The sequence below is a fragment of the Coturnix japonica genome, chromosome 21, assembly GCF_054131305.1.
Source record: "Coturnix japonica strain WE chromosome 21, WE-NBRP24, whole genome shotgun sequence".
In the NCBI taxonomy this organism is placed as follows: Eukaryota; Metazoa; Chordata; class Aves; order Galliformes; family Phasianidae; genus Coturnix; species Coturnix japonica.
The window spans coordinates 11,254,115-11,272,747 of NC_140683.1; the positions used below are offsets into that span (position 1 = coordinate 11,254,115).

The 18,633-nt window shown below is 61.0% G+C and overlaps 3 protein-coding genes across 13 annotated transcripts in view; 2 read left to right on the forward strand and 1 right to left on the reverse strand.

Annotated features, from left to right (window-relative positions):
- The window catches only part of ABCA2 (ATP binding cassette subfamily A member 2), a 30,652-nt gene extending 16,969 nt beyond the window's left edge, over positions 1-13,683 (forward strand). For 4 of the 7 annotated variants that reach the window (XM_015878718.3, XM_085521632.1, XM_085521633.1 and 1 more), the window contains 27 exons: positions 116-312; positions 664-846; positions 1,311-1,495; positions 1,814-1,934; positions 2,099-2,404; positions 3,546-3,764; positions 4,110-4,212; positions 4,590-4,915; positions 5,141-5,354; positions 5,506-5,611; positions 5,733-5,844; positions 6,240-6,300; positions 6,532-6,706; positions 6,783-6,898; positions 7,152-7,299; positions 7,585-7,708; positions 7,858-7,990; positions 8,195-8,312; positions 8,411-8,589; positions 8,799-8,940; positions 9,280-9,414; positions 9,549-9,652; positions 9,953-10,045; positions 10,289-10,391; positions 10,555-10,692; positions 10,892-11,098; positions 11,275-13,683. In XM_015878718.3, coding sequence (XP_015734204.2) covers positions 116-312; positions 664-846; positions 1,311-1,495; positions 1,814-1,934; positions 2,099-2,404; positions 3,546-3,764; positions 4,110-4,212; positions 4,590-4,915; positions 5,141-5,354; positions 5,506-5,611; positions 5,733-5,844; positions 6,240-6,300; positions 6,532-6,706; positions 6,783-6,898; positions 7,152-7,299; positions 7,585-7,708; positions 7,858-7,990; positions 8,195-8,312; positions 8,411-8,589; positions 8,799-8,940; positions 9,280-9,414; positions 9,549-9,652; positions 9,953-10,045; positions 10,289-10,391; positions 10,555-10,692; positions 10,892-11,098; positions 11,275-11,310 — 4,084 coding nt within the window. In that variant the 3' untranslated portion in view covers positions 11,311-13,683. The remainder of the gene's footprint in view (positions 1-115; positions 313-663; positions 847-1,310; positions 1,496-1,813; positions 1,935-2,098; positions 2,405-3,545; positions 3,765-4,109; positions 4,213-4,589; positions 4,916-5,140; positions 5,355-5,505; positions 5,612-5,732; positions 5,845-6,239; positions 6,301-6,531; positions 6,707-6,782; positions 6,899-7,151; positions 7,300-7,584; positions 7,709-7,857; positions 7,991-8,194; positions 8,313-8,410; positions 8,590-8,798; positions 8,941-9,279; positions 9,415-9,548; positions 9,653-9,952; positions 10,046-10,288; positions 10,392-10,554; positions 10,693-10,891; positions 11,099-11,274) is intronic. The other 3 variants (XM_085521630.1, XM_015878722.3, XM_085521631.1) reach the window with 3 other exon arrangements.
- A 296-nt stretch (positions 13,684-13,979) lies between these two features.
- On the forward strand, positions 13,980-16,572 carry CLIC3 (CLIC family member 3). Its single transcript, XM_015878726.3, has 6 exons — positions 13,980-14,109; positions 14,273-14,382; positions 14,694-14,819; positions 14,940-15,046; positions 15,212-15,387; positions 15,726-16,572. The coding sequence occupies exons 1-6, from the start codon at positions 14,002-14,004 to the stop codon at positions 15,885-15,887; spliced, it is 789 nt and encodes a 262-aa protein (XP_015734212.2). The 5' UTR covers positions 13,980-14,001; the 3' UTR covers positions 15,888-16,572.
- Positions 16,573-16,766: 194 nt separating this feature from the next.
- PAXX (PAXX non-homologous end joining factor) lies at positions 16,767-18,632 on the reverse strand. 5 transcript variants are annotated; one of them, XR_014936343.1, is made up of 7 exons: positions 18,520-18,632; positions 18,373-18,447; positions 18,086-18,270; positions 17,722-17,787; positions 17,268-17,361; positions 17,060-17,162; positions 16,767-16,904 (listed from the first exon to the last, which is right to left on the reverse strand). XR_014936343.1 is itself a non-coding variant. In XM_015878727.2 (6 exons), the coding sequence occupies exons 1-6, from the start codon at positions 18,621-18,623 to the stop codon at positions 17,123-17,125; spliced, it is 564 nt and encodes a 187-aa protein (XP_015734213.2). In that variant the 5' UTR covers positions 18,624-18,632; the 3' UTR covers positions 16,767-17,122. The 5 variants fall into 5 exon arrangements, 2 of the variants coding, with proteins under 2 accessions (XP_015734213.2, XP_032304062.2); XR_014936345.1 differs by having other exon boundaries at positions 17,722-17,863; XR_014936344.1 differs by having other exon boundaries at positions 16,767-17,162; positions 17,722-17,863.
- Between the last annotated feature and the right edge of the window lies 1 nt (position 18,633).

Sequence of the window (18,633 nt, forward strand, 5' to 3'; positions counted from 1 at the left end):
GCTTGGTTGTAGCTGGGCGGCCCTGACTGCCAAGAGCCATGGGAAATAGTGGTGACCTGCTCCCTGCAGGCACAGGCTGGCCCCAGCATTCTGCTGCTTCTGTCCCTGTTCCCAGGATGATTGAGGATCTGGAGCTCTCCAACAAACGCCATTCCTTAGTGCAGACCCTCTCAGGGGGCATGAAGAGAAAACTGTCAGTGGCCATTGCCTTTGTGGGTGGGTCGCGGGCTGTGATCCTGGATGAGCCCACAGCCGGAGTTGACCCGTATGCGCGCAGAGCCATCTGGGACCTCATCCTCAAGTACAAGCCAGGTGAGCAGGGAAGGGTAGAGCCATGCATGGGGCAGAAAACTGAGCCTGGGCTTAAGAGTGGAGGGAGAACCTCTCGCTGTCCTCCTAAGAAGGACCAGGTGTGCCTCTCCTGGTTCCCAGCCCAAGCTGTGGCATGACCTCTCCCTACATCTGTCTGTGTATGGTGGTCAGACTCCTCTGCACCTGAGCCTGGGGTCCCTGTGAGATCCCTGTAGGATCAGCCAGCTCCATGCCCTCGTTACCCACATATCCTGACAGCATGCTGTGCCAAAGCAGTGCCTGGTAGGGCAGGCAGAGTATACAGCAGCCCTGACACAACCTCACACCTTCTCTTTATACTCTGTGTCACAGGGAGGACCATCCTGCTGTCCACCCATCACATGGATGAGGCTGACCTGCTGGGCGACCGCATTGCCATCATCTCCCATGGCAAGCTCAAGTGCTGCGGCTCCCCACTCTTCCTCAAGAGCACCTATGGTGATGGCTACAAGCTGACTGTGGTAAAGAGGCAGTCGGACACCAGGAACAGTGCAGGTCTGTGGGCCCAGCGGGACCTATGGTTTGGAGCATCAGTAGATGGGACCAGCCCTTTTTGTGCCCAGGAAAGGAGCAAGAGGTCCTTCAAAACCTGAATGCTCCCACCCCAAGTCTCCATAGGCCATGTGGAGGGCACAGCGGGACCGCACAGTGATGCAGAAGGTGGCAGTGCCCAGCCCTGGTTTCTCCCACTGGGTCCCCAGTTTGACCCTGCATGGAGGCACTGCCCCCAGGTTCTGGTCCTGGTCCAGACTAGGGGCTGCCTACTGATGCCCAACATGGGCAGTGGTGCCCCATGGGGCTCAGGACAAGATGGCACAGCTGGGGCAGTCAGAAAGCCAACAGCACCCTGTGATCAGTGCAGAAGGATCCCCCAAGGCTCTGGAGATAGCATGGGAAGGGAGAGGTGGTCCTGGTAGGAGGCCGGATGAGGAGTGACCAGTGCTGCCTCTCTGCCACAGAGCCCGGCCAGCCCCACAGTCCTCCAGGCCACTCGTCCATCAGCCCCTGCTCCGAGCCCCGCGTCTCTCAGTTCATCAAGAAGTACGTGGCCTCCTGCCTCCTGATCTCAGATACCAACACCGAGCTCTCCTACATCTTGCCCAGTGAGGCCGTCAAGAAGGGCTGCTTCGAGAGGCTCTTCCAGGTACCCACATCACACACAGCCTCACTGCCCGCCTTGCTGGCAGTGCAAGGATAGAGTCAGTGCTGAGGGGTGGCATGAGCCCAGTGGGCGCAGCACCCTGTGAGATATGGGGAAAATGTGCATGTGAGCATGTGTGTGTGGGGGGGGACCTTTGGGGGGCAGGACATGGCACTGGGCCTGTGCCAGCTCTGTCAAAGAGCATCACCTGTACATGCCAACAGCAGCTGGTGTGGGGCAGGGATCCCATCTGGCACCAGCACTCATGAGGAGTTGCAGTGGTGCTGGAGCCTCCTGCCCTCCTCATTTTCCCTCCCACAGCACTTGGAGCAGAGCCTGGAGGAGCTGGACCTCACCAGTTTTGGGCTGATGGACACCACACTTGAGGAGGTCTTCCTGAAAGTATCTGAGGAAGACCAGTCCCTGGAGAACAGCGATGTGGGTACGGCTTGTGGGGAGCTGGTGGTGCTTCTGGCAGGGGGACACGGCAGTGAGGTGGAGGCATCGTGCACCTTCACACGGGCTGACCCAGCTAGGGGCAGCCTGCTGTCTGTGAAGCAGATCTGCTGGGTGAGGCATAGCAAAGGCTGCCACAACCAGCAGCAGCTCCCCTTCTTCCAGACATGAAGGAGTCCAAGAAGGATGCCCTGCAGCCGCCCCTCCCTGAGCTGGACCCGAAGCCAGAGGCCAACAGGGAGCCACTGGCTGAGGTGGATGAGCCTGAGAAGCCCGAAGTGGAGCTCAGCAACCTGGTGACCTGCTCCAAGCTAGCACAGTCACAGGCATCCCTGCATTCGGCCTCCTCGGTGGGCTCCATACGGGGTGATGAAGGTGGGGCTTATTCCGAGTTCTTTGGGGATTACTCTCCATTGTTTGACAGTCGTCAGGACCCTGATAACATCAGTCTGCAAGGTTCGTAGTACCAGGCAGTGGTGTGCTGCTTGTGCTCCACAATGGAGGTGCTCTGGGATGGGGAACATGGCTGCTCCAGGGCAGGAGCAGAGCTGGCTCTCCCAAGGAACGTGGTGCCTGGTGCACTGGGGATTGAGACCACGCTGGCTCAGCTGAGCCCCATGGGGCTGAGCCTCTGTTCCAGCAGATGATGTGTCCAGGGAGCCTGTGCAGAGAAAGAGAAGGGGAAGTGCAGAGTCTGCAGCCTGAGGACATGGCTGGGGGGGGATGGCTGGAGACTGATGCTTCTAGCCAGAGTTTGTGCCCCTGAGCTGGCGGACCCCGTGCTGAGACACAGAGTCATCAGGCTGACGGGCGGGTGGAGGCACACCTACATCAGCCCTTCCCTTTGTCTCTCTCGAATCCCGGGGTGCTGACCTGCACACTCACTCACTAACATGCTGCTTGCGCTGGTGGCCGCTGGGGGGGCGGCACTGTCCGGCACCGGGCACGCTGACCCCATGGCTGAGCTGCTGAGTTTCTCCTCTTGGCCCTCCAGTGTGGAGTTGTCTTCCAGAGAGCGACTTTGCCCTCCAGCCCCTGGCACAGGTTCAAGGCCATCCCTGCCCGGATGCTCAAATTGCACAAGCACAGAGCATGCAGACAGAAGCCTGAAGGCAACTGTTTTATTTACAAATCCTTTTCTGGGTTATCCCACCAGTTCTTGTCATGATTAATTAATTGCTGTGACACTCTCCCTCGCCTGCCAGGGCTGCAGATTGCTCTGAGCATTGCTGAATTTGGGTCAGCGGGAGGCAGAGCAGCAGCAGTGTGGCACTGCAGCTGGGCTCCTCATTTCCCAGCTCCGTGCTTGCTGGGTCCCTCCATGTGTGACCTGATCAATGCTAACCATTTTGGGCTGACTGCAGCCAGTGGGAAGATGGGGGTGTTCTGCCAAAAAGCACCACTTTTGTTCTTTAAAAACTGTTGTTGCAGTTTCCCATTTTGGGCCAAGAGAAAACCCGCCAGCCAGCCACCTTGCTTCGTGCCATGGTCGTGCCATGGCTCAGTGGCCCATCAGGTTGGCTGTGCCAGGGCACTGAACTCACAGGTGTGAGACCCCTGGGCTTACACTCTGCTCTTTGCTGTCCCCTCACTGCAGACCAAGAGGCTGATGTGGAGGCAGAGGACCACGACCTGGCTGGGCAGGGGAGCTTCAAGCTGGAGGGCTCATGGCTGAAGCTGCGCCAGTTCCATGGACTAATTGTCAAACGCTTCCACTGTGCCAAGCGCAACACCAAGGCCCTCTTCTCTCAGATCCTCCTGCCTGCCTTCTTTGTCTGCGTGGCCATGACTGTGGCACTCTCTGTGCCTGAAATAGGTACCTGCGAGCCCTTGTCCCATTGGGTTTGGGAGGACATGGGTATTTGTCCCATTCCCTTTCCAGGGCCCAGGCTCATGCCTCAGCCCCAGACTGGGTGTTCACCCTCCTCTGCATTGGCAGCAGCTTGGGGGGAGAGTACGTGCCCCATTCCTCTGCCCCCGCAGCAGCTGGGTCTCACTGACCTGCCCTTTCCTGCCTGCCTAGTGTGGCCAGCAGTGATGCTGAGGGGGAAGAGAAGGGACGAGGCCAAGGCCTGAAGGTGTTTGGCCAGCAGGCCTGTGAGTGTGGGGCACGTGGCAGGGTGCTGAGGCCACAAGCAGATTTCTGTCCTTATCTCCACAGGTGACCTGCCGCCCCTCATCCTCTCCCCATCACAGTACCACAACTACACCCAGCCCAAGGGCAATTTCATTCCTTATGCCAATGAGGAACGGCGTGAGTACCGGTGAGAGTTGCATCCTCTTCTCCAACCCTGTCCCCAGGACCTCCATGGGGTGAGGGGAGGGCAGCTCACAGCAGGTCTGGTGCTGGAGCTGGCTTGGGCTCGGAGCAGAGCCTGGCCAACACAGTGTCCCCGTGCACAGTGTCCTCCATCCTCCCCTATGGAGAGGTGCCAGCCCTGATGCTGACAGTGAGCAGCAGCTTGGCTCTTGCCAGTCCTGGGCTGTGTGGGTACCCAGGGCTGTACAGTCACAGTGCCTGTGCCCCTTCAGCCGCTGCATGTACTGACGCTGCAGGGGCTTGCCCAGAAAAAGATGGACAAGGTGGGAACTCCCCCATCTTCTGTTTCTCGTTCCTCCTAACATGCTCCATTCCCTGCAGCCTTAGACTGTCTCCTGATGCAAGCCCTCAGCAGCTGGTGAACACCTTCCACCTGCCCTCTGGCATAGGGGCCACCTGCGTGCTCAAGACAGCCTTCAACAACACACTGGACCAGCCCATGCAGACCCTGAACCTCAACAGCAACGAGTCCAAGATGCTGGCAGCTAAGTACTTTGATGCTATGTGTATTGACTCCTTCACCCAGGGCCTGCCGCTCTCCAACTTCGTGCCACCACCTCCATCCCCAGCACCTTCTGACTACCCTGTCTCAATGGATGAGGACCTGCTGCGTGCCTGGAACTCCACAACCTTCTCTACCATCAAAGGTATCACCTGGTGTGCGGGTCTGTCTGGGCTGGGAATTTATCTGCAGGTGGGGCAATGTGTCTTCCTGCAGGAGCAGATCCAAGTGCTGGTCAGGATCAGCTTGCTCCTTTGGCTGAGCCTGCAGGGCATTACTCCATGTGCTCCTCTTGTCCTGGCTGCCCTATGCCACCCCACAGCCACTGCTGTCAGGAGCCTGGCTACAAGCTGCCTCCTCTACCCCACAGAGACTGTCACCTCTGCCCCCTCCCTGCCCCGCATCATCCATGAGCCCATCAAGTGCACGTGCTCCATGCAGGGGACTGGCTTCTCATGCCCCAGTGGCGTGGGGGGCCACCCCCCACAGATGAAGGTGGTGACAGGGGACATCCTGGCAGACATCACAGGGCGCAACGTCTCCGAGTACCTGCTCTACACCTCGGACCGCTTCCGGCTGCACAGGCAAGAGGGAGGCTGGGGGTCCCAGCCAGCACCATGGCATGGGAGCAGGGCCCTCAGGGGCACTGACAGGAGCCAGGGGTGCAGTCGAGTGTGGCCCCGTTCCTGAGCACAGGGGGCAGTAGTCACTCTTTGGACATGCTTTGTTCCACAGGTATGGAGCACTCACCTTTGGTAATGTCCAGAAATCCATCCCAGCTTCCTTTGGGGCCAGAGCTCCTGCCACAGTGCGCAAGATTGCAGTCCGGAGAACAGCCCAGGTAGGAACATGCTGAGCCCTGAGGCAGCTACAGGATGTCAGCGAGTGGCAGCAGCCCCAGCATGATGGGAAGGAGGAGCACAGCACCACCTGCCTCCCACCACTCTTCTCTGCTCCTATAGGTCTTCTACAACAACAAGGGCTATCACAGCATGCCCACCTACCTCAACGCTCTCAACAATGCCATCCTGAGAGCCAACTTGCCCAAGAGCAAAGGCAACCCTGCTGCCTATGGTGAGAACCTGAAGGAGTTTTAAGAACAGAAGCACAGCAGGAACAGCTTGAGGACATGACCCAACCAGGCCCTAAAGTGCAGTGTTCCCCCTTGGACCAAGCGAGCTAATGCCCAGCTGGGGCAGAGGGCTCACTCTCCTTGGTTATATGTGGCTTGGGGTCTGGGCTAGGCAGGGTCTGGCTGGGGCAATACCTCCTGGGTTTGCAGACTTGTCTGAAAGATGTTATCTGCCAGCTGGTGAGAGGGAGGGCTTGGCCTCAGAGTGCTGCCTTGCTTCTGAGCTGCAAAGAGGGAAGCTCATCCTGCTGAAAGCCAGGACCACACAGGCTGGGGCTGCAGTAACATTTTCTCCCCTAAGGCACCTTTCACACTTTGACATTTATTTTTCCTGCAGGCATCACAGTCACCAACCATCCTATGAACAAGACCAGCGCCAGCCTGTCCCTGGATTATCTGTACGTGTGGGGAGCTGGTTCATGGGAGGGTGGCCATCATGTAGAATGGGAAGGAGCTCCCTGCTGTGGTTTGCAGGGGAAAGCTGAGGGTTCTGCTGTGCATGCACCATGGGGAGGGACTTGGAGGCTGTGACATGGGGAGTCCCTGTTCTGTGCACAGGGGCTGTCTCACAGTGGGGCGGGCAGCTGAGAATGATGGTGTCTCTGCTCTTCTCTTTGCTCCTGATGCAGCCTGCAAGGCACAGATGTGGTGATTGCCATCTTCATCATCGTGGCCATGTCCTTTGTGCCAGCCAGCTTTGTGGTGTTCCTGGTGGCTGAGAAGGCCACCAAGGCCAAACACCTGCAGTTTGTGAGTGGCTGTGACCCTGTCATCTACTGGCTGGCCAACTACGTGTGGGATATGGTGAGCAGGGCACATGTCTTTGCTGTTGATCACTCTGGGCTGAGCAGGCAGTCACCGAGGTTTCTGTCTTCTCCAGCTGAACTACCTGGTGCCGGCCACGTGCTGTATCATAATCCTGTTCGTGTTTGACCTCCCAGCATACACCTCTCCCACCAACTTCCCTGCTGTCCTCTCACTCTTCCTGCTGTATGGGTATGTTGCTGAGATGGGGTGAGCAGGGCAGGGGCTGAGCCATGGTGTGTCCATGCGCACTGTGGCTGCACCAGGATCCAGGTCTGGGGCCACCTCGTGTGTCTGTTCTGCAGTTTCTGTAGCTCATGGGCTGGGAGACCCCATGGGAGATGGGGCTTGGAGATGGGCTCTGGGAGATCCCACAGCTCGCTGGTTGTTGCCATGGTCCCTTTCCTGCCCCACTCACATGCAGTCCTGCTGCTTGCCTCCCCAGCTGGTCCATCACTCCCATCATGTACCCTGCCTCCTTCTGGTTTGAGGTGCCCAGCTCCGCCTATGTCTTCCTCATCGTCATCAACCTCTTCATTGGCATCACAGCCACTGTTGCCACGTTCCTGCTGCAGCTATTTGAGCATGACAAGGTATGAGCTTCACAGCTCAGGCGGCGGCCACCAGGAAGGGAGGAGATGCCTCCCTCAACTTGCTGAGAGGGGAGATGCCCCTGGCGTGGTACAAGGAGCCAGAACGCTGTGACAAAGCCTGTGGCTCCCACACAGCAGCTGGTGGTGCTGCTGCCAGGGTGGTGCCAGGCAGGATGGGACCTCAGGAGGTCTCTGCTGCAAACTCCTGTTCACATCCTGATCATCCTGATCCCACCAGGTGCTGTCAGTTCCCACGGATGTTTCTAATGGCTGAATTCTCCACAGGATTTGAAGCTGGTGAACAGCTACCTGAAGAGCTGCTTCCTTGTATTCCCTAACTACAACCTGGGCCATGGCTTGATGGAGATGGCCTACAATGAATACATCAATGAATACTATGCCAAGATTGGTATGGCCTCTTCCTCCCACCCTCCCTTGTTCCACAGTGGGTCAGGGGAGGTCACTGTGCTGTGAACAGGGGCTATTGGTTCAGCACATGGGCTGGCTGTCCTCCTGGGAAGGTGCCCCCAGCTGCTCTGTGCTCTTCATCCCACTCAGGGCAATTTGATAAAATGAAATCACCCTTTGAATGGGACATCGTGACGCGAGGGCTGGTTGCCATGACAATCGAAGGCTTTGTGGGCTTCTTCATCACCATCATGTGCCAATACAACTTCTTCCGGAAGCCTCAGTGAGTGTGGCAGGGCTCTGCAGGGCTTGCAGGGCTGTGCTCCCTCTGGCTGCTGCCTCCCCAGCCCTTTGCAATGGGGCAAAGCTTTGCTGCAGGACCCTCAGCTCGATGCTGCCCCTGCTACCTGTCCCCAGCCTCTGCCCCCTGGAGCCGTGCGGGAAGACAGCTTCCCCCCCACCCCACCCCTTGCTTCCTTCTCTGCAGGCGGCTCCCAGTCTCCACCAAACCCATTGAAGATGACATCGATGTGGCCAATGAGCGGCACCGCGTCCTGCGCGGCGATGCTGACAACGACATGCTGAAGATTGAAAACCTCACCAAGGTACAGCTGCCCCGGGGAGTGACACAGTCACATGCTGTGGGGCGTTCAAGGGATGCAGGCTGGGCTGGGGTGCTGGGCTAAGCACCCTGCCCTGCCAGGTTTACAAGTCCCGCAAAATTGGGCGCATCCTGGCTGTGGACCGGCTGTGTGTGGGTGTGCGGCCAGGAGAGTGCTTCGGGCTGCTGGGTGTCAATGGTGCGGGGAAGACGACCACCTTCAAGATGCTGACAGGGGATGAGAGCACGACAGGAGGAGAGGCCTTCGTTAATGGACACAGGTACGGGAGCACGGGCTGGCGGGGGCTGCCCTCCTGTTTGTGGATGGGATGAGGACTGCTTTGGAGCTTCCTGTGAAAAAGCAGCATGAGCCTGTCCTGTCGCTGGGGCTTGGTGGTGCAGCTCTGCATCCTACTGGACCACCTTTGCCTGTGTGCTGCCTGTGACCTTGGCATTCCTTCTCCCTTTGGCCTCTCTGTCGTTCTCACAGCATCCTGAAAGAGCTCCTGCAGGTCCAGCAGAGCTTGGGCTACTGCCCCCAGTTTGATGCGCTCTTTGATGAGCTGACAGCCCAGGAGCACCTGGAGCTCTACACGCGCCTGCGCGGCATCCCTTGGAAGGACGAGGAGAGGGTAGGGTTTCGGACGGGCGTTTGGCAGTGCCTGAGGGCTGGTGCTGTGCCACAGTCTGCTCTGGGAACAGCATCTCGGGTATCACTGGCGGGCACCAAAGTGGGTGCAGCCCCACTCATGGCTCTGCCTTCTTCTGCCCCAGGGTAGTGCTGCCCCAGCAGTGCTCCTGCTGCACGTCCAGGGCTGGGCATAGGTGCAGACAGGCCCCAGTGGTGCTCAGAGCTGTGTGAGGGGCTGCCACGGGGCTATTTGTCCATTGCTCTCTGCCAGCTCTTCACATCCTTGGCCCAGCAGTGTTTGGGTCCCCAGGGGGAGATCACAGCCCTCTCCACCTTGCAGGTGGTGAAGTGGGCACTGAAGAAGCTTGAACTGACCAAGTACGCTGACAAGCCTGCCAGCACCTACAGCGGGGGCAACAAGAGGAAGCTGTCCACAGCCATCGCTCTTATTGGATACCCAGCCTTCATCTTCCTGGTGCGCCCTGGGCTTTGCCATGAGCATTCCAAGCTGGGGGGGCAGGGAGGCAGAGCTGTGCCCATGCAATGGGAATGGAGTTGTGGGGTTCCCCCCAAGAGCTGGCTTGTCTGAGGGTGCCTTGTGTCCCACAGGATGAGCCTACTACAGGGATGGACCCCAAGGCACGGCGCTTCCTCTGGAACCTCATCCTGGATGTCATCAAGACGGGCCGCTCCGTAGTGCTCACATCCCACAGGTCTGAGGGGCTTTAGGCTACACCTGCAGTGCCTCCAGGCACCTCATGCATTGAGGATGAATGGGGCAGGGGGGAGAGAGGTTATGTGGCCTCTGGGGACAACATATGGCAAAGGCAACAGAAGTGGAGGGAGCCTGGGTCAGCCTGCTGCTGTCTCCCATCACTGGTGGCAGTGGTGGTGGCCCTGGTGTACCAGGTGAAGGCCTGGGAAGCTCAGCTCCCCATGTGCCATAGCCTGCATCTCCTCTCTGGCTGCCTATGCCACATGTCCCCAGGCTCAGGCCTCCCCTCTGTCCCCAGCATGGAGGAATGCGAGGCGCTCTGTACCCGCTTGGCCATCATGGTGAATGGGCGGCTGAAATGTCTCGGCAGCATCCAGCACCTAAAGAACAGGTAAGAGCCTGGGGGGGATCCAGCAGCCTGCCAGGAGCTGCCAGGTGCCACGTGGCAGAGTGATGGCATGGCATCCACCCCAAGCTTACAGCTCTTTGTGCAGGTGCTTTAGAGGGTGGGCAGGGGGTCCGGGGCAGTCCTGATGGGCACATCCCTAGCAGGCAGGTGTCCGTGCAGTTGGTCTTTCCCCACAGAGATGCAGGTGAGGAGGTAGGGCCTCATGGGGACACCATCCCTTTGCAGGTTTGGTGATGGCTACATGATCACAGTGCGCACAAAGTCCAGCCTCAACGTCAAGGAGGTGGTGAGGTTCTTCAACCGCAACTTTCCTGAGGCCATCCTCAAGGTAACATCCCAACAGGGGCAGTGATGCCTCTGCCAACCCATGCTGTGGTGGAAGCAGCCTTCATCCCCCAAGGGACCTCATCTTCCCCTCAGTTAGGGGGATGTGGGTGATCTGTTGTGGTGTGGGGAGTGAGTGCTCCAACATGACCTCGATGACTTTGCAGGAGAGGCACCACACTAAGGCGCAGTATCAGCTCAAGTCGGACCAGATTTCACTGGCACAGGTCTTCAGCAAGATGGAGCAGGTGGTGGATGTGCTGGGCATTGAGGACTACTCTGTCAGCCAGACCACTCTGGACAATGTGAGGCTGGGGATGATGCAAGCAGCCAGGTGTTCGTGCTGAGGGGGCTGGCAGTGTCCATGTGCCTGCCAGAAGCCTTCAGGACAGGAGCAAGTGCTGGGCTGAGAATGTGGGGGTACATGGAAGCTGGATCACAGCGACAGAGATGCCAGGTGAGGGGCAGCCCCAGGACAGGGCTCTCATCCCTTTTTCCTTCCAGGTGTTTGTGAATTTTGCCAAGAAGCAAAGCGACAACCTGGAGCAGCAAGAGACGAGCCCCAGCTGTGCCCTGCAGTCCCCCTGGGAGCGCGTGCTGAGCCTGCTGCGCCCGCGGGCTACACCCACGGAGCTGCGGGCCCTGGTGGTGGAGGAGCAGGAGGACCTGGAGACGGATGACGAAGGCCTCATCAGCTTTGAGGAGGAGAGGGTGAGAGGCAACCCCAGCATCCTGGTGTCCCAGCATCTCAGTGTCCCCACTCTCAGTTCTGTCCTTGTCATGGGGCCCTAGCATCATGCCTGGGAAATCAAGGCCAGATGGGGCTAGACGTGAGGGTGCTCATCAGGGGAGGAGGGGCCTGAGCCCTGTCATCTGTGTGTCCCCAGGCTCAGCTGTCATTTAACACGGACACGCTGTGCTGAGGAGCTGAGGAGGAGCCACATCCCCGGGTTGTGATGCCATTGAACACTTTTGCCTTTCCCCTCCTTTCGCCCCCATCAAGTGGATGCAGCAGGCATGGGGATGTGAATGGTTTCCTCCTCCTGCCCTGCTGCTGAGGAGGATGCAGTGGGTGCAGCATCAGCCCTGATGGACCCTGCAAGCTGCCACCCCAGCCTGCCTTGTCCCGTTCAGCTCCGGGGCTGTGTCCCTGTGCCATACCCGGGGTTGCCGTCCTCACCAGCTCATCGGGCTGACTCATGCCACGAACAGACTGTGAAGAGAAGGATATAATGCCAGTGCCACCAGCCTCACACATCCCAGGGTGGAGAGGGAGGCCAGTGAGAGTGGTGCCTTCAGACAGCCACGTTGCACTCACCCCAGGGACTCCTGGCTATGGAAATGCCCCTGTTCTGTCCCAGCCCAGGCCTGGCCCTGGTGTGGTCTGAGGAAGGACTGCTGCTTTCTCCTGGTTTCCATCTCTTGCTGGGCTTGATGCTGGCCATGGTATCGCAGGGGCTCAGTGGCCCAGCACGGCAGGGGCTGGAGCTTTGGTGCTTCACCCTCGTTTGATCGCTGCTGCTGGTGCTGCTGCCAGGACCTTGCTGTGCCCTCACCCCCCTGAGCCCCCTGCTCACTGCCATGCCCCAGGGCCTGCTCTGTCCTGACTCCCCTGGCTTGCTCTGGGCACTCGGTGCCATCCCTGGGGCAGGGCACCACCACCTGCACCAAGAGGCACATGGTGGGGCAGGGGAGTATTTCACAGGGTATTTCACACGCTGGCACCAGCTGTTTCTCCCCTCTGCCCCCAACCACGTCCTCCAGGTCCCTGCCCTGCCCCCCTGCCTGCCGCGAGCCCCTGCTTCCTGTGCCCCACAGCAGGCACAGGTCAGTGCTGCAGCTGTGCCACCATTCTGCTGCCACCCATCCTGTTCTCCATGGCCACGGCCCAGTGCAGGAGTGTTGGTTCACTGGAGATACTGAGAAGGAGCTGCTGCACCCAGGATGGTTTCTGAGCCTGGAAACAACCTCGAGGGGTAAGGGCAGGGCAGCGCACCAGGGCACTGGTTATCCTGGCAGCAGTACCCAAGCTGTTAAGCAGGGAAGGACAGCAGCTGGCAGTGGTGCTGTGCCCGTCCATGTACAGCATCACCTTGGGCTAGGGCAGGCACTCTCAGGACGGCGGCAGCCCTCCTTTCTGCAAATGGTCCTGCCACCTGCTCACCCATGGGGGGCTGTGCCCGACACCTCCAGACTGCAGCTTTTCAGCGGCTCACAGCCACATCACAGGGGTGACTGCTGAGCCTGGACTGCTAACCTGGCCAACCCCCTGCACCACAGGGCTCCCACCCCCTCCGAGGTGGCCATGCCCTGCTGCCCATACTGTGCTGCCTGTGCCCACCTCCCGCCCAGCGTGCAACGGGGCAGCTCCAGCACCCCGGGCTCACTGTGGTGGGGGCAGTGCTGCGGGGGTGTGGGATGGGGCTGCTGCTGCCCCTGCTCGAGGATGGACCTGGGGTGGAAGCAATGCCACCTTGCCCTCTGCTGCGCCCACAGACCGCCAGTCCAGTGTGCCACCTACTAGAGACTGTGATACAATATACAGTATTTTCAATAGGGGAAAAACTGGGGGGGGGAGATAAGCTCTATTTTCAGATTTTTCAGACCATATATTTTTTATGGCATGCTGGAAACTAGCCAGTCCCTGGGTGGTGCAGGGGGCAAGAGCGAGCGCTTTGGGTTTGCCCTTTGCCACCAGGGAAAGGAGGGACCGTGTCGCCTGTAGGTATCCAGGTGTGGCCTGGGAGTGGGGACAGCTCAGCCCCCTCCGGGCACCAAAAGGTGGGCACGGCCCCCTGCCCTGCTTCATTCAGGGCTGTGTGCTCGTCCCACAGCCGCCCTGTTGCTGCACCTGTGGGGCTACTCGTGCAAGGAGACACCTGCGCTCCCACCCGGTGCCGTCCCGCCGCCCTTGGGTGCTCGGCAAAGCCGTTGTGCCCCTCGCAGAGAACCCAGCAGAGCCTGGGGGCCGCGTGCCCTCCCTGCTCCAGGTGCGGGAGGGCCGTGCAGAAAGGTGCCCCACGGCAGCCGGGCTGGAGCGGCACATTCATTGCCCAGGGCGGGGTGCCCGCTGCCTTAACACTGTTTGCTTTCCTGAGTTTGGCCCCGCTTCCCAGCTCGCCTCCCCCCGCACCGCCGCAGGAGCAGCTCCTGTGCTATGCACGGCACCGAGCGTGAGGCACCCCGGTGGGTGAGGGTGCTCCGGAGGAGCCTGTACATTGCTAGCATAAAGAAAAAAAGAAAATGAAATGTGAAAATAATGATTGTTTTAAATAAAAAATAACTGGAGCCAGCGAGGCTGGGTAGTGGGAATTCCAATTCTGCGGAACGGGCCGGGGGGGGGTGGCTGGGCAGGGGGTAAGGAGCGGCTCACAGTGCCCAGGGCAGGGCGGGGGGTGCAGGGGCACGGCGCGGACATCGCCTGGAGCCGGTGCGGGAACAGCGGGTTGGGGGGGCACGGAGCACCGAGGGGCACAGCACCCCCTGACACACACACACACCTCGGGCAGAGCCGCCCTTTGCCGCTCCGCTGCGGTCGCGGGGCCCCGCGACGGGGCGGCCCCTCTGTGCCGTGGGGCCACGCGTGGGTGGGAGCGGGAGCACCCCGGGGAGGAATGTGGGTTGGGAGGGGCCGCAGCTCCGGCACGGGCACTCACTGCACAGTCACCGCTCAGCCACCGCCCAGCATGGACGAGAAGCCCCAGATCCAGCTCTTCGTCAAGGTGAGGACCCGGCCGGGGCCGGGGGTGGCCGGTCCAGGGGTCGCGGCTGCCGCTGCCTGCGAATGCCGGGGCCGCCAGCATCGCCATCAGCGTCCGACCGCTGCCTCGGCCGCCGCGGGGGCTGCACCGGAGCGTGGCGGTTGAGCTCTGACTTTGCCCGCAGGCGAGCGAGGACGGGGAGAGCGTGGGGCACTGCCCGTTCTGCCAGCGGCTCTTCATGGTGCTGCTGCTCAAAGGAGCTCCCTTCACCCTCACAACCGTGGACACCAAGAGGTGAGCGGTGCCCCGCGACGCTCTGCCGGTCTGGGGGCGTGGGGTGGGACAGCCCTGCCGTGGGCACCCGGAGGGTGCGGGGAGGTCTCGCCACGTGGGAAAGGGGCCGAGGACACCTGCTGTACCCCCTGGCTGCCCACCATTACTCTAAGGAAGGGCGGCGGTCACTTCTTGGGAGGAGCCGCCATAGGCAAACCCAGGGCAGGAACAGCCCCCGGAGAACCTCATCCTTTTGCCCAGGACACGCCGGGTCCCGGTGCGCTGTAGATTCCCGAGCAACGCGGGCATCAGCAGCTTCTTCTCTCCTGCAGGGCACTGGATGTGCTGAAGGACTTTGCGCCCGGCGCTCAGCTGCCCGTTCTGCTCTACAACGGAGACTCCAAGACCGACACAGTCACCATCGAGGACTTCCTGGAGGCCAGGCTGGCCCCCCCCACGTCAGTGGCCGGCGCTGCCCTGAGAGGGGCTAAGGAGGGGTGGAGGAGCTGAGGAAGGGGAGGGAGGGGCAGCTCCCAGCCCTGCTGTCTCCTTCCCCAGCTGTGCTTATGTCGCCGCAGGTTCCCCAGCCTGGTCCCGCGGTACAAGGAGTCGAGGCTGGCTGGAAACGACATCTTCCACAAGTTCTCCACCTACATAAAGAACCCGGTACCTGCTCAGGATGAGGGTGAGGAGCTGAGGGGCAGGCTGTGCCGTGCCGCGCCCCGTGGGGGGCGGGGGCAGAGGCAGCGCCAGCCTGGACCAGGCAGGCACGGTGCAGGCACAGTGCAGGCAGAGCAGGGGCAGGGGGCTGCCTGCTGCCCTGACTGCACGCTGCTGCCGCCCTACACAGCGCTGCAGCGGAACCTGCTGAAGGCCCTGCTGAAGCTGGATGAGTACCTGAGCACACCCCTGGAGCATGAGCTGGCCCGTGAGCCCCACCTCCGCACCTCCCAGCGCCGCTTCCTCGATGGCAACGAGCTCACGTCGGCTGACTGCAACCTGCTGCCCAAGCTCAACATCGTGCAGGTGCATGGCTGTCCCCACCACACGCTGCCTTTCCTTGCCTTGCCTCCTTGGTGCTGCCTGCCCCACGCTCTCACCTCCTCCTGGGTGCTCACCTGCCACCTGCCTGCAGCAACTTCCCTTTCCCCTGTTCCATCCCCTGGCTCGCTGTACCCCTCAGGTGGCTGCCTGGCACCCCACAGCTCCAGCCCACACCCCCCTCTATCCTGTGCTATGCCAGCGATGTCCTCTTGCCCCATGCCATCCTCCCTGGCTCCTACCAGTGAGCACCACCAGCTCCCAGCTGCAGGGCCCCCTGAGCATGCCATGGGCACACAGCAATGGGCTATTTCTGCCCACAGATCGTCTGCCAGCATTACCGCCACTTCGGCATCCCCAAGGACCTGCATGCAGTGTGGCGCTACCTTAATAATGCTGCTGAAACCAAGGAGTTCAAATACACCTGTCCCAGCAGTGAGGAGATTGTGCAGGCCTACCGCTCCGTTGTCCGGTCCCCACAGTGAGCCGGGCAGATGCCCAGGCGGGCACAGGGCCAGGCAGCAGCTCAGCACCACCTGGTCCTGCTGCTCCCATCGCCATCCTGCCCACACGTGCTTGGGAGGGCAGAGCATCAGCACCCAGATTTTCCCAGCTGGCACCCAAGGTACCTTGCGTCAAGCCTGCCAACACTTTCTTGCTTCTCATGTCACCCTCCCTGCCTGGCCGGGATACCCCTGACCCGCTCTGCAGTCCCTCAAGCATTAAGGATGGGTACAGGCATGGGCACTGCTTGTAACAGAACTGGGCAATGCTGAGGGGAACAGCAGGGGCTAGGGAAGAAAAGCTGCTTGGAGGGCAGCACACTGCAGTGGGAATCCCTGCAGCCTCCCACCACACAAGCTGCCCTAAGTGTGTCTGTGGCCAGGACAGCAGGCACTGCAGGGTGTCCATAAACAGCATCACAGGGCGAGGGGAACTGGCACAGTCACAGTAAAGCCCTGGGAATGGAGCTGGGGGGGACACTGCAGCACCCTGCCCTGTCACCACTGCCCCACCCAGGGGAGCAGAGGGCAACGTCCCACCAGGACTTGCTGCTAGGAAGCTCTCTAGAGCAGATTTGGGACAGGGATGGGGATGAAGTGGGAAAAATCCAAGCCATGTATGTATCAGAGCATTTGGAAATCAATAAAGGCTTTGCAAGCAAGACAAGAGTGTCTGGAGTGACCAGCCACTGTAGCTGCCCCCTGCATATGACTTGGAGAGGCTCTCACCAGTCACCCACCCACCCACGGGTACAAAACTGGTGGGACAGTACATTCCTTGGAGCCCTTGAGCTCCCAGATTGAGCTGAAACTGGCTGCAGAGCAATGGAAGTGTAGAATGAAACGATGCACACACCGTCATGCTGGCTGGGTACCATCTTTACTGGCAATAAGACAAGCACAGACAACCTTTATAAATTCTCTCTCAACGCTCTTTAAAAAACCCCAGCAACTCATAGCAAGTGGGGTACAGGAGTGGCACCTGTCAGCAGGGAAAAGCTGCAAGACAAAAAGCCACCACCTTGTCACCGCTGGCTCACCTGCCCCAGAGCTGTGCCCAGCACAGCCAAGGAGCTGCTGCCCATCGAGTCTGCCTGGCGCTGCCTGCAGGTCCTGCCTGCCCCACACAGCTCCCAGCCCTGCATGCATCACACCTGCAGAGCAGCACGGTGCAGGCAGACCTCACGGCTACTGTTGAAAAGGTGGAACAACACAAGTCACGAGTCTTCAAAGTCCACTCCAGATGGAGTAGACTTGCTAGAAGAGGATACAAGGAGTCACATGCCAGACCGAGCTGTGCACCCTGCAAAGCATGGCCCAGCAGATCTCAGGCCCAGCACTGGGCTGTGGAGCAGCACATACCTTTTGAAGCCAGGGTTAATGAGGGACTCTCCCGGGATCTTCCTCTTTGCTGGCAAAGCGGAGCCAGCAGCCCTGTTCTTTCTGGGGCTGGGATCTGCCTCAGGTGTGAGGGGAGGGACAGGGAAAGCAAGAGGTCAGCGGGGGGCTCTGGCAGCCCTGCAGGCCCTTCTGAGCCCTAGGAGCACCTCGGGCGGCCATAGTGAGGCAGGAAGGCCCAGGGGAGCTGCCAGGGCCTTCAGTCTGGGGGAGCATCAACAGCAGCCCTCCCCTGCAGACGGGCTCACTGCCTGCCCGTGACACACCGCACGCCTCAGGAGCACTGAGCCAGGCCCTCCTTGCACCAGAGGGCACTGACAGCAGCTGGGGCAGCAGCCGTGGTGAAGGGGGTTCAGCACCCCGGGGGGCTCCTGGGGTAAGGAAGCGAATGAGCAGTGCAGCCCCCAGAACCACTCACCTGGCAGGACGGGCTTCTGGCTTTGGGGGATTCTCTTCTCAGGGCTGTAGCTCAGCGCGCCCAGCACTGTGTGACAGGAGCAAGAGTCACAGCTCACACCAGCACCTGCCCAGCAGTTCTGTGCCCAACAGTTCCCAGTTCTCTGCACACGGAGACGCCGTGAGAACACGGCTGTGCTGCCGCACGCGGAGAGCGGCTTCCACGCGGGGGATCCTGCGCGAGGCGCTCCCGGCCGGCCCCACCCGGAGGCACACGGCAACCGCAGCGGGAGAGGACGGATGCAGTAAAGACCCCCCCCCTCCCGCCGGGTCCCTCCGACGTTCGCGACCCCCCCGCCCCTCTCCCCCCGGTCCCGCGGCCGCACCTTCCAGACGCTCCTCCAGGTCCATGACGCGGGCGGCCATGGCGAACAGCAGCGCCCGGAGCTGCGCCCGCGCCTCGGCAGCGGGCAGCCGGGGAAGCAGCAGCGCCTCGTTCCCCTCCCGCAGCCGCAGCGCGGCCGCACCGTCCCGCAGCCCCAGCGAGGCGGCCCCGCGGCACAGCGCTGCCCTGCCGGGACGGAGCGCAGTGAGCCGGGACCCGCAGCCCGGCGGGGGACGGACGGACTAACGGAGGTTCCGGGTCCCGCTCCCTCCCCCGCCGGGCGCCCACCTGAGCTCCGCGACGCCGTCCTCCTGGGGATCCCCGCCGAGCCGCCCGGCCCACACCTCCAGCGCGTCGGTCACACTGCGGGGCAGAGGTTCAGGCCGGGCCCCGTCGCCCCCCGCCCCGCCCCGCCCCGCCCCGCCCGGCACTCACTAGACGGTGGCGGCAGAACCGGGGTCGGGCGCGGGACGGCAGTAACAGATGTATCGGTCCGCGCCGTCCCGCAGCACCCCGAGCGGCCCCGACGGCTCCGCCATGGCAGCGCCG

Excerpts from the sequence above, each read along its gene's own strand:
- CLIC3 (XM_015878726.3), top strand. The coding sequence starts at position 14,002 with ATGTGGGTTGGGAGGGGCCGCAGCTCCGGCACGGGCACTCACTGCACA. Across the intron at positions 14,110-14,272 it reads AGATCCAGCTCTTCGTCAAG|GCGAGCGAGGACGGGGAGAG; the intron begins GTGAGGACCCGG and ends CTTTGCCCGCAG. Across the intron at positions 15,388-15,725 it reads CCAAGCTCAACATCGTGCAG|ATCGTCTGCCAGCATTACCG; the intron begins GTGCATGGCTGT and ends TTCTGCCCACAG.
- PAXX (XM_032448171.2), bottom strand. The coding sequence starts at position 18,623 with ATGGCGGAGCCGTCGGGGCCGCTCGGGGTGCTGCGGGACGGCGCGGAC. Across the intron at positions 17,788-18,085 it reads CCTGGAGGAGCGTCTGGAAG|TGCTGGGCGCGCTGAGCTAC; the intron begins GTGCGGCCGCGG and ends CCTGTCACACAG. Across the intron at positions 17,362-17,721 it reads CCAGAAGCCCGTCCTGCCAG|ATCCCAGCCCCAGAAAGAAC; the intron begins GTGAGTGGTTCT and ends CACCTGAGGCAG.